We start from the raw sequence: 17,254 nt of genomic DNA, 5'->3' as shown, positions 1-17,254 counted from the left end.
AGGTAGTGCTTCTTTAAAATGTAAACTAAATAAACTTGTTTAACACTTGATAGAGCCGTGAAATATATTTATCTATCTATAGGGGTAATAGTAGAGTATGGAAAGATATTCGGTCTCACTTTGCGCCAGGGCTTTCGATTCCAGTGACTCAGGTGGTATACCAGTGGCATTCCCCCGCCTAGAGCTGCCCCGCAACCATATATAAATGGTGCTGAGACATTGATCATAACAGCTGGGCCTAGACTGACATTGATATGCCAGTCAACTTTAGTCAGCTAGCCACGTGAAATCAACTGATGATGCAGAGGGTTAGTCTCTGCATCTGAAGCTATTCACATTCGGCCGCAGTGCTTAGCTGTATCTTTAACCTGCTAGTAAACTCTTAAACAAATTTATTGTCATTAAATGCTGGTGGCTTGCATAAAATATTGCTTGATAACCGAAAAAGCACAGTTAGATAACAGGGCACGCATGAAGCCTGGCTAAATTAGTACTTATAGATCATAATTTTAATCTCATATGTTGTGGCGGAGTATTAGGACTCTAAGACATGGCGGTTGAAAATACACAACGCGCAATCTCCTTCATGCACATATAGCACTCATTTTACATCTGTTTCGCTAGATTACAGCTGAATTCACATAATAAACTGCTCGGAGCCTCAGCGATTACTGATGTACACAAAAGTATATCCATGCTTTTCCACTGATGCATCAGTGAGTGGTTGACTAATATTTACCTTTCCCAATTTCTACATTTTCCTTCTCTAACTAGAGTGACACCAGTTCCGGTGTTTATCCGATCTCGAAAATCTGGTCTGAAAAAGCTATGGCTTATCTTTAGTCAAGATCCGGCCATTAGTTCATCGAATTAAAGCGGGGTTGCCTACAGGCGACGAGGCAACTGCAAGGCAGACTTGCTAACTCAATATCCGGAACTCTTATGGACACCGATGAACATCACGCTCCTCCATTACATATCAACCATCTTCTAGGAGTTTGCTTCCATGCGGCCATGGGCGACGATGCAAGACATGCAGTGGACGACTTAGCCCACGCCCTCGGCTTTCATGATGGACAACAGACCACTTATGTTCCCTATCTCAACTATATCCAAGGATGCTGGCCAGGAAAACGAACCAAGAATGAATTCGTGCAGTTGTTTGCCGAAGTTGTGACATTCTTTATCGGTGAGTCGAGCTACTGTCCATTCTAGGATAGGGATTGATATTTCTAGCAGAACATCACGAGTCTTCTGTTCAAAGCTATATAGATTCTCTTGTGAATCATAGTCAGCACACCTACTTTCAGGACACTCTTCCTGCCTCTAAAGTTCGTAAGATCGCAGTTGAGGATGCAGTTCTGCTCATCCTTGGCTCATGGACATTGATGCGCACGTATTTTATTCCTTTACATGGACGACCGAGACATATCTTTCAGGTGGCCTCAAATTGCCAATCTGACCTTGAGCCTATGCAGCAATCTCTGTTTAATCTGATCGGAAGCTCCGGCTTGATCCCAAATTCTCGGGAAGCCCTACCTCCCATTGAATCCGTTACGCAGCCGGATTTGGAACTGGACGACATGTCTTCGTTGAGTCCTTCATTTGCCAATCACTCATCGGCTGGACTAATCGAGTCACTGTCCATCGAAGCTAGGGACCTCAATCTATCCAAACTCATGACTCTGGCCCGGGTGCGTCTAATATGGACGGACAACCTGTCCCGCCATCTTTTACTATCTAGACGCGGTCAGAAGAAGTACCTTGAGCTTTTTGCCCTTCCATGTGCACTGCATCGAGGAAGTCTCAACGTATTTGGCACTATTGGCATCTCTGCCGACCTCCTCGATGAGATCGAATCATCCTACGCAAACCTATTTAACCCGATCGTTCCAAACCGTATACACAAGTATGTCGAAAACTTCATCGGGCTTCGACTATGGTGTTGGTGCCTTAGTTGCTCTTCACAACGGTTAAAAAGTCGTGAACTACGCATGCTCAAAAGCCAGGTCTCTCGCGTGGGACGACGTAATGACCGATTTCGTCATAGTCAGCTACAGCTACCTTACGACCCCATGCTTGATACTTTGGCTGGACGGGAGGCGACCTGGTGGGATCAAACCGAGTTCGAAAATCTCTGGCCGCGAATTCTGGCTCTCGAGAAATGCTTGCAAGAAGCGCGCCCGTGGAGCTTCTGGGTTTTGCTACGGGATAAACGAGACACGGTTCAATATTGGACATTCCTGTAAGATATTAGTTCCTTATCGATCTTTTGATGTTGCTAACAGCAATGACTAGGTTCGGAACAGTTATTCTCGCGCTCACTATGGTACAAGTTGTCTTGGGGGCATTACAAGTGTCCGGATCATAAAGCTCTGCATGTGGCACTAGAAGGGTAAAGATTCGCATTCAAATTGTCCTGTTCAAGAAATATTTACGATAGCATAGGTAATACGCTATAGATTCCATATACACAACAAACCTCACATAATGTGATGCCTCTCTCTCAATGCTTCAGGGACTTGAAGGGCCCCATAAAAAGCTACACGCCCCTGCTCCAACCTGCTGTACAGTCTTGGGCCCTCCAAGTCAAAGTTTTGAACGACAGACACATCTTGAACGAAAGAAGTAAATCCAGCCACCTTGGCACATGTGGTTCCATCCTCGAGCTCCTCCATTGTGCACAGGGCTGTCCCACTTTGGGCCCCGTCAGGCCGGAAATCTGGATGGATTCGAAACAAGAGAGACCTGGCTACGAGACCGGTCCAGACCTCTGAATCTTGCGTCGCATCTGAGCTCGTACTAGGGCGTCGTAGAGAAAAGCGTGTGGTTTTCGGTGGTTGCCGCATTCTGAAGATTCCTTGTCCAACGGCCTAAGCTCAATAGGTCAGTGACATCGGGAGAAACTGGATTCGAAGATGGGACAAATGGAGACATACCTGGCATTGACATTCCAATAGTCCTATACTCTTGATGTTTGCTTGCCTTGAAGGTGCCGTGGAAACATGCCGGAGAAGGTGAAGCCTCGTTGTGCGATACCTGATTTCCTGCCAACCAGAATTCGAGAGCCATTCAGTTGGGATAGGGGTTTTGATGTTTGATACGAGTTCGATTGGGGCATTCGATACGTCAACTAAGCTGATGTCGTGGAGAAAACCGAGGGGAAAATGGCTTGCGGCTGGGTCAAATGTTTCAGATATGGGTCCTAGCTAAACCAATGGTGACTGGAGTCAGTAAAAGTATGTCTTCATAATGGTTGTTTTACCTCTTTGTTGCCGTTACTGGAAACTATCTGTACGTCGTTAATCCATGAATCTCCCGGGAACGAAGCCGACCTCGCTGCCGTAAGCGCAGAGGTGACGACGTGTGTAGGTATTGTCACGAAAGTCCTGTCTCCCATTCTTGTCATGAGACCGATTCGACCCTCGTAACGGTCCTTTAGCTTGGTACCTTTGACCGATGCCTGCATGGCGCTTCCAATAGTCAGCTTAAGCATGGCGTCAATGTGTGCCGCAGATGATTGACTAGCTGTTGAGCTGGCACCTGGAGCCGACTGTGTTGGCATTGGGGCATTTGTCAGGGTTTGAGGCACTTCCATCGAGGCTTGGCCAGTAATCCCCGCAGTAGGAGTCATGCTCTCCATGATATAAGTGACCTCCAGTCCACCGAACTCCCGGGGCCGGTGTGAAAGGGCGTACTGATAGTCAAAGTCATCCGGAATGATTATCTGAAGCTGGCCGTTGATCAGAAGGTAAAAGCCCAGAGAATCTTCATAAACCTTAAAGATCTCTGATATTACGTTGTCTGGTATTTGCCTCGTCGGATCAATGAACTTCGGATGAGGATCGGGCGGTGGCGTGACTGGTGCTCTGAGCGGGTACCTGCTTTCAACAGGGATGACAACTGGGACATCCGAAATGGCAATGGGCACCTTGTCCGTTGAAACACAGTCAACGGGGCTGCAGGTCCAACATTTGCCAAACTGGTGCACTTCTTCAAGTTTCATGTCTAATAAAAGGTCTTCGTTAATGGACTCCATGTTTGTGGCTTGCCCTGGCTTCTTGAGATGATCTAAGCCTTTCGCTGCTGTAGGGGCTTGAATTCTAGAGTCTTTTGCCTTTTGTTGATCCAGGGTCAGCGGTGGGGCTTCTGCTTGAGTATTGTCCCAGGTTGATGTGTCATCATGTGTATAGGCACTGGTGATTGGAGTCAGAGGGGGTGGCAGTTTTCTGCCACTGGCTGAGTAGGTGGTTCTTGCAGGTATTCGAGCTCCGGTCTTTTTGTAAAACGAAGATCGCGACGGAGTAGGAAGGGACGTGTTCTTGCTCCTCTCGTTATTTAAAGCTCCCTCCCGGTCTGCCTGGCTAGGGCCAGATCCATCAGAGTCCCGCAGCGTGCCTATATCGATGAACGCCTGAGGAAAGATGCCCGATTTGCCATTGGCATTTGTACCTGACCAGCACCAAAAGTCTTTATATAGCCCTATACTAATGTTAGATGCAGAAACTTTATATGCAAGATTAACAGATTCGCCGGCAGGCAACTTACAGCCGATATTCCTGATGACCTCATCCTTCTCAAACATAAGCCAGTGTGTATCCCTGATATTGAATTTCCACCTTGCGGTTGCCTTGACTAGGCTCGTCCCACCCATTTTAACATCACTAAATCGTGGCAAGTCTAGCCTTATGATGTCCATCGGCAAAGCTGCATATACCCCATCATGCCAACCAAGGCACCATTCGCCGCGATACTTTAGGGGCCATGAGAGCCCAACGACCCTCGCACCTTGAGCTAGCTCAAGTACTTGACTTCGATCATACACGAGCCGCTGGCCATATAATCTTCTCGCAGCTTCTTTGGATACCCCAGCAGGCATTCTGCCAATATCCTCAGACATCGCCAATACTGGGTGCGTCTCAACCGGTGACTTGAAATGTAAGTCATAGTCGTTTTCATACTGATCTGGAACCTCGTCCTGTTCGATTAATAAGAGCCCTGGAATCGCCGGTAAAGGTCGAGGATGGCGAGCTAAGTGAGCAAAGAGCGCCTTTTGGCTGAAAAATACAGTTGCATCGCTCGCATGAAGGGTTTGACCTTGATGGACGCAGAAAATACACCCGTACATAACATCATCTGAGCGTCGTGTTGGCAGATGACTCTTCTGGAGGAAGCGGAGGCGGTAACCGATCCCATTTATAACGTAATTTCCATGCTCTGCAAGACAGTCAGCATTTCGAGAATTCTGGCTATACCATTCGACATACCCGATTTGTTGATGTCTAGATTAACCTCCTTGAAGTCAAGCTCAAAGTTACACTTAGTACATCTTGCAATCACTGTCCTGGAAGTGAAACCCTACGTTGATCAGCAGAATTCGATAAGCAAATATGGTAGAAGAAGATGCATACTGCTTTCACGACTATTTGAAATCCAGTTCCTCCATTAATGGTCTCCTTTGCGCCATCGCAAAATCCTTTATGTATATAAAAGGAACTCTGAGGGTTGAGTTTGCAGTCAGCAGCGAAGGGATTCGGTGGGGGTAGGGTAGTCAGCACGTCCGACTCAATAGGAATAGGAAGGAAATCGACTTCCGTGGGTTGTTTCGGTTTGACAACGTCCTGATCCTTGTTCATCGACAGAGCCTTGGCCAAAGGGAGATTCAGTTCAGCCGTGCTAGTGCTAGTGTCTTCAGTCGAGATGGAGGACCCTGGTCGGTTTGTGAAGAGTACTTTCATCCTGTCAGCTCGGCTGTGGTCGAAAACAGAGCTCTGGTCCGAGTTCACCGACTCTGGGGGCGATTTTTGTATTGAAGATGTATGTAGAACAGGTCTTGTAGAGATGCGTGGGCGACTGTCCTCAGTGGGGACCTCCAGCTTCATGTCTTTGAGGATATCATAGATTTTGGGGGCGGCGTTGCGAGCAACAGTCTCCAATTCCGCAAACTTTTCGGCTTCAAAATCATCAGGCTCTATGTAATCATCAAACTCCCACAATAGGTCGTTCAATTCGGATCTAAGGTCCGCGATTGCATCTTCACAATCATGTCAGTCAGAGTCTATTCAGTGATATGGACGAAATGTTTGCAACTATAGCCACAGCGAAATATGGGGGAGACTTGCCATTCTCCTTAAGAAAGTCCAGGAACTTGAGACCGTGCTTGTCCAGGAGCATGCGACAGAGCGGCTCGATTTTGTTAAGAGCACGGTCGCCCTCCTTGATGAGGCTCTGGGCAGCCTTCAGCATATACCCATTACCGCCAGCATTCTCTACAGCGGTCCGGCCTTGCGTGATGATGTCATTAAAGGGCGACGTAACGAGGTCCGAGACATCATCCATAGCGAGCCGAAGGAGTCGAGGCTTGAGGATAACTCGTAGAGCAGCTTATGAGCGAACTTTGCTAAGGATGACGGTTAAGACACCGACGGGGTGCGTGACCGGGTTGAAGCAAAAATGTGATGATTGTGTTGCCGTTAGCTCTAAGTTGCATGTGTCAGAAAGGTGCACAGCTACTTTTATGATATGCACGTCCTAGCCACTATCAGAAGTGATAATCTTAGTCATACTTTTTTACTGACGAGCGCTGAGGGGGGAAAGGGATGCGAAAAGAGGGGCACTCTTCAGGGCAGACTCCCTTAGGCACCCGCCAAGGCAGAATTGGACAATCGGCCGCTGAAGTTTGTAGAAAATAATACAACTTTAAGGTAAATCTTAAAAGCTAATATAGAAAGCTAATATAAAAAAAGGCCCATCAAAAGAGGGAAAAAAAGGAACAGTTATTATAACCTTCTGTCTAACTTCCAGTCCTATCGTTAGTTAGAAAAGCTCTGTTGCAAACGGAGCATTACCTCAAAAGCATACTGGAAAATATAGTGTGAATCAGGAATTGTTATTAGATGCAGCGAGTTACTTAACTTTATATGGATTACAGAATAGGTGCCTTATCCTAGGAGCTTTTGTTAATAATGAGTCGAAGAATTAATAGTAAAAGCAAAAGTTATTCACATTATTTCTTGTAAGTTTGACCTCATTAAGCCTCCGAGACTACCATCAAACTCGCTGCTGCCAACCTTGAACCAGCACTGTCCTACCGCTTTTACTTGCCTTATTATAGTTTTCTGCTTCTTTTTAAACAATCCAAAACCCTCTTTATCGTTGTTCGTCACACAAGCAATGGGATGTCAATCAGTTGAAAGGGTTTCAGGGTATTTATTTCCAACAAAATAGTGGCCTGTTATTCAATAGCAATAATAGCTTGGTTACATGTTGGCAGGGCTCAGGGAATGAGAGGTAACATTCTCCAGAGCTTTTGAGGCAGTGAGACGTGGAGAGTAACTTGATGCGGACTAGAGCTGACACGACACGGAAATCCGGCTGCTCCTCCAGCACAGACCGATTAATTTCGTGTCGCGAATCCATCTTCTTCAATCACTTCAACTTCTTTTCCTACTACTGAGCAATTTGTGTAACTTTGCTGATCAAAATGGAGATAATACCCGTTTCGTGGAGCGACCAGCCCAACCCGATCCCCAATCTCCGCACCCGAACATTCTTCATCACAGACCATCCTCTCGACGAGCAGGCCCTGAAAACAGGTCTAGATAAGCTGATCAGAAATCATTGGCGGAAACTTGGGGCGCGTATTTTCCCATCTCGCGGCGATACACGCCTGGAGTATCATTTACCGCATGTCTTTTCAGATGACTACGAGCTCTTCAAATGGTCATCCGTCAGCGCTGGTTACTCTTATGGTGAGACATATGAATTATCAAAGATTCTACATCCAGGCGATGGTGTAGCCTTTTTACCAGATATGGAGACGATTGACGCCCGGTTGAGGCCCAAGGACTGGCCATATGAACGAAAAGACGAGCCGCCTAATTCGCCGTTGTTGTATGTCCACTTAACCAAGTTTTCGGATGGAGCAGCTCTCGCGATGAGTGTACCGCATGTCTTTGCTGACCAGGGCGGCTTGGCCAATATCATCAAGGCATGGCTTGCTGTCATCGATGGGAAAACGCCGCCAGAGATGACCGGGTACAAGGATGATGTGCTGGGAAGTGAAAAGCTCTCCAACATCGAAGCTGGCCGGGGTGATCGGATCGGACGGATGCGTATACGCAGCATCAAGGATCAGGCGTTGGTGATTGGAAGAATTGCTCTCGACTTGTGGAAAGACAAGAAAGAGGAGTCTAGACTCGTTTTTCTACCAATACAGGTAGTGCAAAATTTGAGAGACAAGGCGAGAGAACGTTTGGATGGTAAGCATGTTTTGGCGAGTGAGATCAGCAACGGTGATATCATTACTGCCATCTTCACAAAGGTACACTATCAACTACCTAGAAACAATCCTGCCCTGCTAAAGACGCCAAATAGCTTGCCAGGATCAACTGCGAAATCAAGTACGACGTTTCGCTTTCCTCAACCATCAACTGTAAGTCGACCTATTCATTCAACACATCAGCTAACAAATTAGTACGAGACCGTATCCCCGAACTTCAAGGCGAGAAAGGCGAAGGGTTTGTTCACAATGCGGTCCACTACGCAACAGCCAACTTCGCTATCAAGCCATCAACAGAGCTAGACGAGATTGCGCTTCAGAACCGAATAGCCGTTAACAAAGCACTCGAGGAATCGGATATCAAAGCTGGAGTTAGCACTCTCCGAGAACTCGCCAAGGCGAATCAGGTCATGCTTATCTGCGAACCTCACCATAAGCTCTATAGCTCTTCGAATTGGAGTGGTTCATGGCAGGGCATTGACTTCACCAAGGCTGCGCCAAAGTCCTATGACTTGTCGAGCCATAGGAAAGAGATGGTTGTTCTTGGACAGAGCAAGACGCTTAAGGCGCCGTTGAGATGTAATTGCACTGTCGTGTTGAGTTTCAAGATACTGACTGGTTGATAGATCGTGCTGTGATCATGTGTCGAACGAGTGAAGGCTTCTGGTGCGACTTTGCAGCTCCAGTTAAAACAATGGCTTTGGTAGAGAAGTTCTTTGGGTGGGATCCTTCGTTGGGAATCCTGCTGGAGGAGATGGATACTTATGGCACTTCCCAGAGTCGACGAGCATCTTAGTCAAATTGTAGGATCTCGTGGTCATTATTCCTTATTCTTAGGCCTCAAGCAGGAGTGGTTCGAAACAAACACAAATAGCTAACCTCTCAGCTAAGGTTTTATCTCAAGCATCACGAGGAAATAGTTGGAAAGTCACCTGCTGTGTTCTTTGCCCTGAAGTTGGCGATAGAGCTTCTTTTAAAACCCTCAGCCTTATTACTATATGGTACTTCACTCCGTAGTGGTGTTTTGGTAAATATACTAAGTAACGACTTGGGTAACATTTACTTTTCTCTGCATAAGGGAAATTAACCGAACAATTATTTAAACAAGCTAAGGCTACTTGTATTTATATAACCTTGTATTAGTCCAACAGTACTGTCTGGGGTTCGACTTAGTAACGGACGTAAATCGAAATAGTATCAATTTATTCTTAGAAGTTAAGAAAGAATGTGTTAGTCACAGGTAGTGTATGAGTCACATATTGTCATCACCCAAGCCTTTTGGCAGCCTCATGCATCCTGTATCAGCCGCCGGCATCCCTAACCACATCCACAAAGTCTCCTCACGAGCCCAACGCAGTTTCTCCCTCCCGAGAAGATCATTTGCTCCGTCAGTATTCCCTTTCCGTAGCAATTTAAGCGCCCGCTCCGCAATGTCCAGCCATCTTGGTGGATCAGGCTCATCATCAGGATCATCTGCATCATCTGTAACAATACCATCAAAGAGTGAGCTTGCGTTATTCTCATCGCCATCTCTTCCTCTGTATCTGAGCATATATGCAAGGTCGAGCCGAATCCACTGCAGGGCCCTGTTATTGTGCTTCTCGTCAATCTCGATGAGTAATAACTCCAGTATCCCAATAGACTTGTCGAGTTGTCCATCCTCGAACAACCACAGAGCCCTCATATGCTTGACTTGGCAGGCTCGTATTATATTTTGCTCTCTGTCCAGTCCCCCGTTGGTTTCAAGCTCTTCGATGATTTCAGCTGATTCATCCTGTTGACCAAAATCTCTGTATGTAATTGCCAACACAAGAGCTGTATCGAGCGTCAAAAAGTGAGAGAGTTGCCAGAAGCTACGTCGAAAGCCAAGTGCAGGCTGAATATTCTGCAGAGCCCCCTCATCGGAGCCCAATTTTCGGTATAAATCTCCCAGGAAGATCTGTGTAGTTACTCCAAAAGAGTCCTTCGGCCCATACTGTTCCTTTCGCTTGTCACGCACAGACTCGAGTAGTTTGATGCCTTGTTCAATATGACCAGCTGATGCATTAGCAACAGCATACCATAATTGAGCTATCAGATAGCCATTGCTCCCCGGACCTAGGATACGAAAGAAACCCTCCAAAGAATCAGTAAGTGTTTTCAGTGCTTTCGGCGAGTCAAGCATGAGATATTCAGCCTGAGCCTTGAAAACAAGTGTAAAGTAGGAACTGGCATCATCTGGACCTCCAACTTCACGCTGGACGTTGGCTATTTCGGCATAGAGTCTCTGGGCTTCCCGGAGCTTGTTGTTGAAAAGAAATGTGTATGTTGCATCTGCAGACGCTCGAAGCGCTAGAGGGTGACGTGGTCCAAGGAGATCCTTGAGCCCAGCAGCGACCTTCCTACGAACTTCTGCCATTTCAGTCATCCTTCCCTTATCGTAGTAGTAGAACCCAAGATGCATCAAAGCTAGCCATTGTAATTCCTTGTCTTCTTCATTTTCTTTGAAGACTGTAGCAAGATTTCGGTAAGGGAACTCAAAGTAGTCATCCAGGTGTATCAGAGATCTGTCACGGTGAGTCAAACTCTTTGACCAAACCGTCAAAGTAATCTCTGTTGACCGGATGGCTTGAAAGTCACCACTATCCGTGACCGAGTATTCAGCCCAGTAGGCGAAGTTGAGTAGATGTAGAAATTTGTTGGCGAGTTCCAGTAAACTTTGGTCCGGAGCCGAGAGGGCTGTGAGATGAATGTACCAGTAGCGAGCAGCATATTCGTAAAAGCTCTTGTCGTCACTAGGATCGGAAACACCAGCTCCAATATTCTTCCTCAGACGTTGACCGATGCGGTCCTGACTTCCATATATCTCTCTAATGAGAAACTCAAGACACTTCCGAGCCAAAGTCGCGTCGGGGCCTGATTTGGAGAATCTGATGTCACCGAGTGCTCCACTAAGCAGGAAATCTCGGACAGAAGCATGACTGAGACTCACACTGCCATCAGCAACCTGAATCAAAGGTTGGCAATGCGTTGAAGTAATAAACTGGGCAATGCCCGAGTCTGGAATTAAACCAAGGGCGTCATCCAATTCATCCATCTTAAATCCCCTTCGAGCTCCAAGCAACATTAGAAATATCTCCTGACAAATTGACTTATTCTCGTCATCAAGGCTGCTTAGCCTATCCAGCCAAACTTTGGTGTAAACGCCCCAGATATCATTGGGCCAGTCTTCGACAATTGCATTGAATGTCGCCGTCTTGCGAGTAGCTGCCAACTGCTGTAGGAATTTTGTAGCCCACAAAAAGTTGTTGGCATCGCGGTTGAGTCGGAAGGTCACCTGACGCTTCATATCATCTGTGAATTTCAAATTCCTTTGTGCTGAAGCACAGAATGCCATAATCTCAGGTATGGTATCTTCTTCGGTGATTCTGATCTCATTCATGTGGGGTTCCGACGAGGTTCCGAAGCCAAACATATCGTTAGGGCGAGAAAAGATAATAATCTTTCCGCTTGTGCGGTCCAGGACCTGTTGAAAACACTCCAGGAGCTCACCTGCTTGCGCATGGTTGCTGAAATTACATTCATCGATAGCATCGATGAGCAATACAAAATCTCCCTCCTTCTCTAAAAGGGTGGCACAGTGAGGCCATAGCTGCTCAAAGGGACATTCTTCAAATCGTGGCTTATACTGATTATATGAAGGAACAAGCTTTGTAAGAACTTGTGTTTGAAAGTCTTGAACTGGATATGTTGAAGGAAGAAGCTGGGCAAGGATTGAAATTGGAAGGCTGGCCCTGCCCCGCTTCTGTGAGGACACGTTGCACTGGAAGGCGTGCGTGAAGACGGTGTGCCCTGATTGAGACAAGGAACTGGAAGTTTGATGGGCGAGTACTGATTTGCCCGCGCCTATAATATAGTTGTTTGGTCATTCTTCCTAGTGCATCATCGATTTAGTACATACCTGGCTTACCCACTATCCAAAGTGGGCTCGGGAATCTATCTGCTCGCCATTTCTGGTACGTTGGGTGCGTAGTGAGCCACTTGGGCGGAGCATCCGATGCTGCAACATCAAGGCCTTTCGGGCGGTTGGCAACTGGACTAGCCAGTGCACTGATGCAGTTGTAAATTTGGCTGGTGTCCATTCTCATCTCCCGAGCTCCTGCATAGAAATGTAAGCATCAGCTCACTCGTCATCGCTAATGACGTAACCGAAGATAACATCAGTCCTCCTTTGCTGGTGTATAGTTTATGGCTCACGACAGTGTGATTCGATTGAATCTCGGAATTAAAGTGATGAGGTAATTAGATTTCTGTTATCTTACCTTTTTCCACATCATACGCCAACATTGCCTCGGTAATCATTTTGGGTTTTTCTGATAGAAAATACGGTCAGCTCTGGGTCATACGTATTCAGGTGCTTTAGCGTGATGGTAGGGCGATCTGGCCAGAAACTCAGGTGATATTGAAAAAAAACTACTGATATATCACTGAGCTTCAATACCGGATCTCGGCGGCAAATAAAGCTGCTGTGAAACACTTGACGCGTAGATAGCTCCGCGGTGGAATGATTGGGTGAAGAGGGCCAGAAGCAGCTTGGGATACCCTGGGGAATCTAGGCTGGGGCGAATGAGTCAGGTGACTGGGAGTCAATAATCACAAGGTTTCTGACCATACAGGGGGCGAGATAAGGCAAAACCTTGGGTGCGAAGAATAGTTGATCGACATAAAGCGATAGGGGAGGGCAATGAGACACGTAATTTGCTTTCACATACCTATAGATGTTTCGGATGTCTGTAGAATTCTTAACATCTCTGCCCTTATTTGTTTGTCTGTACACCCAGTCAACTGAGAACATGTAGTCCTTTCGTTATGCAGCCTTACTTTCTTCTTTATCTACGAGTGTAGATGGTCAGCCAAGTCAGGCATGTTTCGAGGGCGATCAATAACAAAGGAATAATGTTAGCTGTTTCAAGGGAGGTACACTTACCTTCCCAATCTACTTCCTTGTCTAACCTTTCTGCTGCGTCTCGCAACTTAGCGACTTTTGCCTCGAACTCTCGTCTGGCGCTATTGAAGAACGACGCTTGAAGTCTAGCTGCCGTGGGGGTTAGCGTTGGGGCCCAAGCTGGGTGCTTCGAAGAGATAAAAAGTCCAACTCACCCAGCCTATCTCGTTGAAAGCGCTCAATGGCAGAGTGCAAGAAGTCGAGAACATGGTAGTATAAGTCTACCGTGGCCTCTTCTACTCCTTGTCTATCCCCGAAACTTTTCGCCATTCTTGACCACCTCTCCGCATGTTGTGCAATGAGAAATATGCCGTTCGCCGTTACTTCTGACGCCTCTTTGCAATCTACGACCACCTGTCCTTCGTTAGCTGCTGTGTACACTGTCTACACAGTCAGGATCAAGAGATACTTGTAGAAGGTAGCGTATCGAACCCCAGACAAGTGCTGTAAATTTCGGCTCCTGTTGAATGAAAACATCGATGACCTGGGAGTGCCTCTCAAAATATGAAGCAATGTTGAAAAAGACCTTTGCAGCTCCTCTTTGCCTCTGGTAGTTGCCATATGTCTCTTTTGCTATTTGAATAAGCTCGTCCACAGTTTGTACCGTCTGAGTATCGTTCTGAGCTTGATTCGTTATATCTACTTCTGCACCTTGCGTTCTCTTTTTGAGTTTGTTTCTCTTCTTTATCTTTGGCGCCCATGTTTTCTGAAGCAACTGTTAATAGCAGATGGGTTAGTGACACCGAAAATAGTGTTTAAGGCTAATAAATTGGGCTTTAGGGCGCTACTGGTGCAGGCTGTCGTTCCACTGTACTAACCTGATTTGCTTTTTCCCAGCACAAAACATCGTTTTGGAAGAACTTTTTGAGTTGTTTTTCAGAAGGCAAAGTTTCGTCGATCATGGTATACTGCCATACGGGGAATGATAATGATGTCTCTCGCAGTGGATGAAAAGAGCAATCCATTATGAATAATTCATTCGATTAATCTGACCCCAAATTCTGTATCTACTAGAACAAGTCTCTCCCTCCTCCACTATGTTCATCTTCACTGGGGGTGACGAGGGAGGACAGAATAACTTTGGAGCAGCATCACGCTATTGTGTAAGACTTTTTTTAACCTCCTTTGGAAGTAGTAGGACTTGGAATCAGGCTCCGAAATTGCACTTCCTAACACTGTGGCTTGTTGAAGGGCGTCATAAGTCCAATTGCACCTGACCACGATGTTTCAGGCGAAGCATCTGTGTAACTTGGCAGAAGTCCCTGACCCAATGAGTAAAGGTCACGTAGGCGAGAACGACACCTTCTTTTTGTGAAGAGGTTGGTAAGCAGGTAGGGACTCAAATTTGCCTAATTGCACATCCCTCTGAGTAAGCCTCATTTTCAAGGTTGAATTAGAATTGAGCTTCAAGGCTAGAGCCTCAACTTTGTACAATATCTGGTGAAAACAAGATAATCAAGAATAACTTGGTGTAATTCTCACCAGAATGTGACCCGACTTTCCGCGCCCAAGGGGCGCGGTACTTTCGAAAGTGAGGCGAGCGAGCGGGGTTTGTGTTACATGACTAAAGTTACCGTAAGCAATCACAATTCCAGAACAGCATATCGGAATTAGGCTGAGACTCTGCATGGGTGTGCAGGGTGGCCTCAGTTTTGAAGGAGCAACAAATGTACGTAACTACACAGATCGAAGGCTTAAATCCGAGTTTGAAAGCTTCAATAAAACTTTGATTATAGATGAAGCTGAAATACACGCAAATAATATCATGGAAGGCATAGCATGAAGTGCAAACCAAAAACGTCTAAATGAAACCACCTTTATGTTTCATCCTGATAACTCACTGTCCGCCACTCCCTCTATTTCTCCGACGTCTCAGGGTTGAATCGTATTCAACGGGCTCCTCCTCAGATGAAAGCCCATCATCGTAGTTATCCGGCCTGTATGAGTCCTCATCAAGCCTCACGTTCGCCATTCTTGTCTCAAGATTCTCTTGGGGCCTTGTTTCCGTATCGTATGATGAGTAGTTTCGCGTTGTAGCTCTACCGGGACTTTGATAGTAGGAATATGTCTGATACGGGGGTTGCGGGTTATATGACGACAGCAGTGGCGGCTCATTTTGGACTTCTGGTTCATAAGTAACTGGTTCTTGTTGCCTTGTGCTTTGCTGTCCGTATGTACTTTGTTGTGCGCTTGATTGCTGCTGGTATGATGGTGCAACTCTTGAAGTCCTGGTTGGGCGTTGGTATACTGGTTGTTGATTATATGGCTGTTGCTGTGCTGCGGGCTGTTGCTGAAATGAGTTTGAGGGCCTTGGAGTTATGGATGGATCTTGGTTTGCAGATTGTTGTTGATATTGCATTTGCTGTCTTGCTGGCTCCTGACGGTATAAACCTTGTGGAATTGATGTCTGTTGTCCATAAGACAGTGATTGAGGGGCTGGTTGGGTTTGGTATGGATCTTGCTGTCCAAAGGCCTGTTGTTGCCCATATGCGAATTGTTGTGAGTATGGAGATGGCTGGCTATATGAAGCTGAATCTTGGTATGGAGGTTGAATAGTTCTTGAAGTGTTGCTTGCCATGGTTGGGTAGCGGCCAAAAGCAGTAGAATCGTCATAAGTGCTTGGAGTCTCTTGGTATGTTGTCCTCTGCCTTGGTTGGTTGGAGCTTCTACTTTGGGTATTGGCCCCAGATATCGGACTGAATGGGTTGTCCCTTCCCTGATATTGATTATATCCCTCATCACTGGCAGCCGCGGGCCGGCGGGACGTGGAGTCTCTCCTGCTTCTTCCACTTGTAGAAGTCCTTGGCGGACGAGAAGACCCTCCTGATGACCTAGCAGAAGCCTCATCACTTGCCCGTTCATTCCGACGATTGTCGCTACTGACAGGAGGTCTATCACTTCTAGACCTCTTATGCCGGGAAGATGAACTGGCTGATGGCCTTTCGGGTTCATCTCTGGAACTAGTCTGGCTTCGAGAGGTTGAGTGCCGACCTGAGGATCTGCGAGTGTCCTTGCCTTGTTGCCGACGATCTTCCAGATTGGCTGCCTGTTCTGTATCTGCTACTACTTCTGTGCGGCGCGTGGGCTGGTAGTGACTGCTGGGACAACCTTCGTGCTGCCTTTCACGCGGTAATGCAATCCCGTCCTTAACGTCGCTACCTGGAATCCAGATTGCATGACGCCGACAAAAGTAGCCATCACCGCAAGCGCACTTGACATCTCCCCACTGCTGATATTCTTGCAGCCAGAGTGCATGTTCGTCCCTATCGGCAGGATTTGGCTCGGGCCTTGGTGTTACACTAACTTGAGGAAACCTGTCGCAAGCATTCGTTGCACTGATGAGACGACAACTTGGCCCACCGCACACTGTTATGCAGGTCAGTCGTAGATACGGAGTGACAAAAAGCTCATTGTAAAGATCTACTCACTGTTTGCAGTTCTTAGCAGTATGGATGTCTTGAAAAGGCAAATGATATATGCTATATAGCTAAGATGGAAAGGGAAACGCTAACAAGTCGAGGTCCGGTGCTTGAATTGGAGGATTGCGTTAGTAATACTGGCTCTATGGGGCAACATTACTAGGCCCTCAACAGCGAGCAATCTAATTGTTTTTTTGCGGTAAAGATTTGTCCAGAATGAGAAGCATGTCAGCCCACCAACTGTGTCCGAGGGGTCACACCATTATATACCCCCATGTCAAGTGATGATGCAGGCAGACTCCTTTTGGAAGCACTCCGTTTCAGTCCGTAGAGAGAACAAGAATTCGAAAGGCAGTCAGTATTGCATGCAAGACAAGGCATATGCGCCGGCTGATTATCAGTGGCGCGAGATTCTGGTGACATCAGCTGTTGCGGCTGCGCCTACAAGGCAGCCGAGGCGGGCACATGGCCACAAAGCGCTCATAGGTTCAATGTCGCAATTGAGGCTCTCTTGCAGCTTTTGGTGCAATTGCGAGCCTAATAAGGCTGTGGAGAGTCACTTCGATTGAG

General features: G+C 46.7%; 5 protein-coding genes across 5 annotated transcripts; 2 read left to right on the top strand and 3 right to left on the bottom strand.

The window, feature by feature from the left end:
- Positions 1–1,014: 1,014 nt before the first annotated feature.
- FMAN_13039 (uncharacterized protein) lies at positions 1,015–2,371 on the top strand (the record flags this gene model as incomplete). Its single annotated transcript, XM_041823551.1, has 3 exons — positions 1,015–1,189; positions 1,240–2,245; positions 2,299–2,371. 3 exons carry the CDS (start codon positions 1,015–1,017, stop codon positions 2,369–2,371), a joined length of 1,254 nt encoding a protein of 417 aa, XP_041689120.1.
- A 381-nt stretch (positions 2,372–2,752) lies between these two features.
- FMAN_13038 (uncharacterized protein) lies at positions 2,753–6,339 on the bottom strand (the record flags this gene model as incomplete). Its single annotated transcript, XM_041823550.1, has 8 exons — positions 2,753–2,873; positions 2,940–2,962; positions 3,129–3,209; positions 3,266–4,482; positions 4,549–5,217; positions 5,268–5,358; positions 5,412–6,015; positions 6,077–6,339. The coding sequence occupies 8 exons, from the start codon at positions 6,337–6,339 to the stop codon at positions 2,753–2,755; spliced, it is 3,069 nt and encodes a 1,022-aa protein (XP_041689119.1).
- Positions 6,340–7,483: 1,144 nt separating this feature from the next.
- Positions 7,484–9,077, top strand: FMAN_13037 (uncharacterized protein; the record flags this gene model as incomplete). The annotated part of the gene is made up of 4 exons (XM_041823549.1): positions 7,484–8,323; positions 8,377–8,434; positions 8,477–8,860; positions 8,908–9,077. 4 exons carry the CDS (start codon positions 7,484–7,486, stop codon positions 9,075–9,077), a joined length of 1,452 nt encoding a protein of 483 aa, XP_041689118.1.
- Positions 9,078–9,533: 456 nt separating this feature from the next.
- On the bottom strand, positions 9,534–14,167 carry FMAN_13036 (uncharacterized protein; the record flags this gene model as incomplete). The annotated part of the gene is made up of 9 exons (XM_041823548.1): positions 9,534–12,166; positions 12,222–12,419; positions 12,583–12,633; positions 13,033–13,089; positions 13,142–13,153; positions 13,248–13,355; positions 13,421–13,619; positions 13,675–13,971; positions 14,084–14,167. The coding sequence occupies 9 exons, from the start codon at positions 14,165–14,167 to the stop codon at positions 9,534–9,536; spliced, it is 3,639 nt and encodes a 1,212-aa protein (XP_041689117.1).
- A 935-nt stretch (positions 14,168–15,102) lies between these two features.
- Positions 15,103–16,694, bottom strand: FMAN_13035 (uncharacterized protein; the record flags this gene model as incomplete). The annotated part of the gene is made up of 2 exons (XM_041823547.1): positions 15,103–16,631; position 16,694. Coding segments are annotated over 2 exons (1,530 nt in total).
- Between the last annotated feature and the right edge of the window lie 560 nt (positions 16,695–17,254).

The sequence above is a fragment of the Fusarium mangiferae genome (assembly GCF_900044065.1).
Source record: "Fusarium mangiferae strain MRC7560 genome assembly, contig: FMAN_scaffold015, whole genome shotgun sequence".
Taxonomy (NCBI): domain Eukaryota; kingdom Fungi; phylum Ascomycota; class Sordariomycetes; order Hypocreales; family Nectriaceae; genus Fusarium; species Fusarium mangiferae.
Note: the sequence above shows the minus strand (reverse complement) of the source record. Positions and strands in the feature narration are given on the sequence as shown.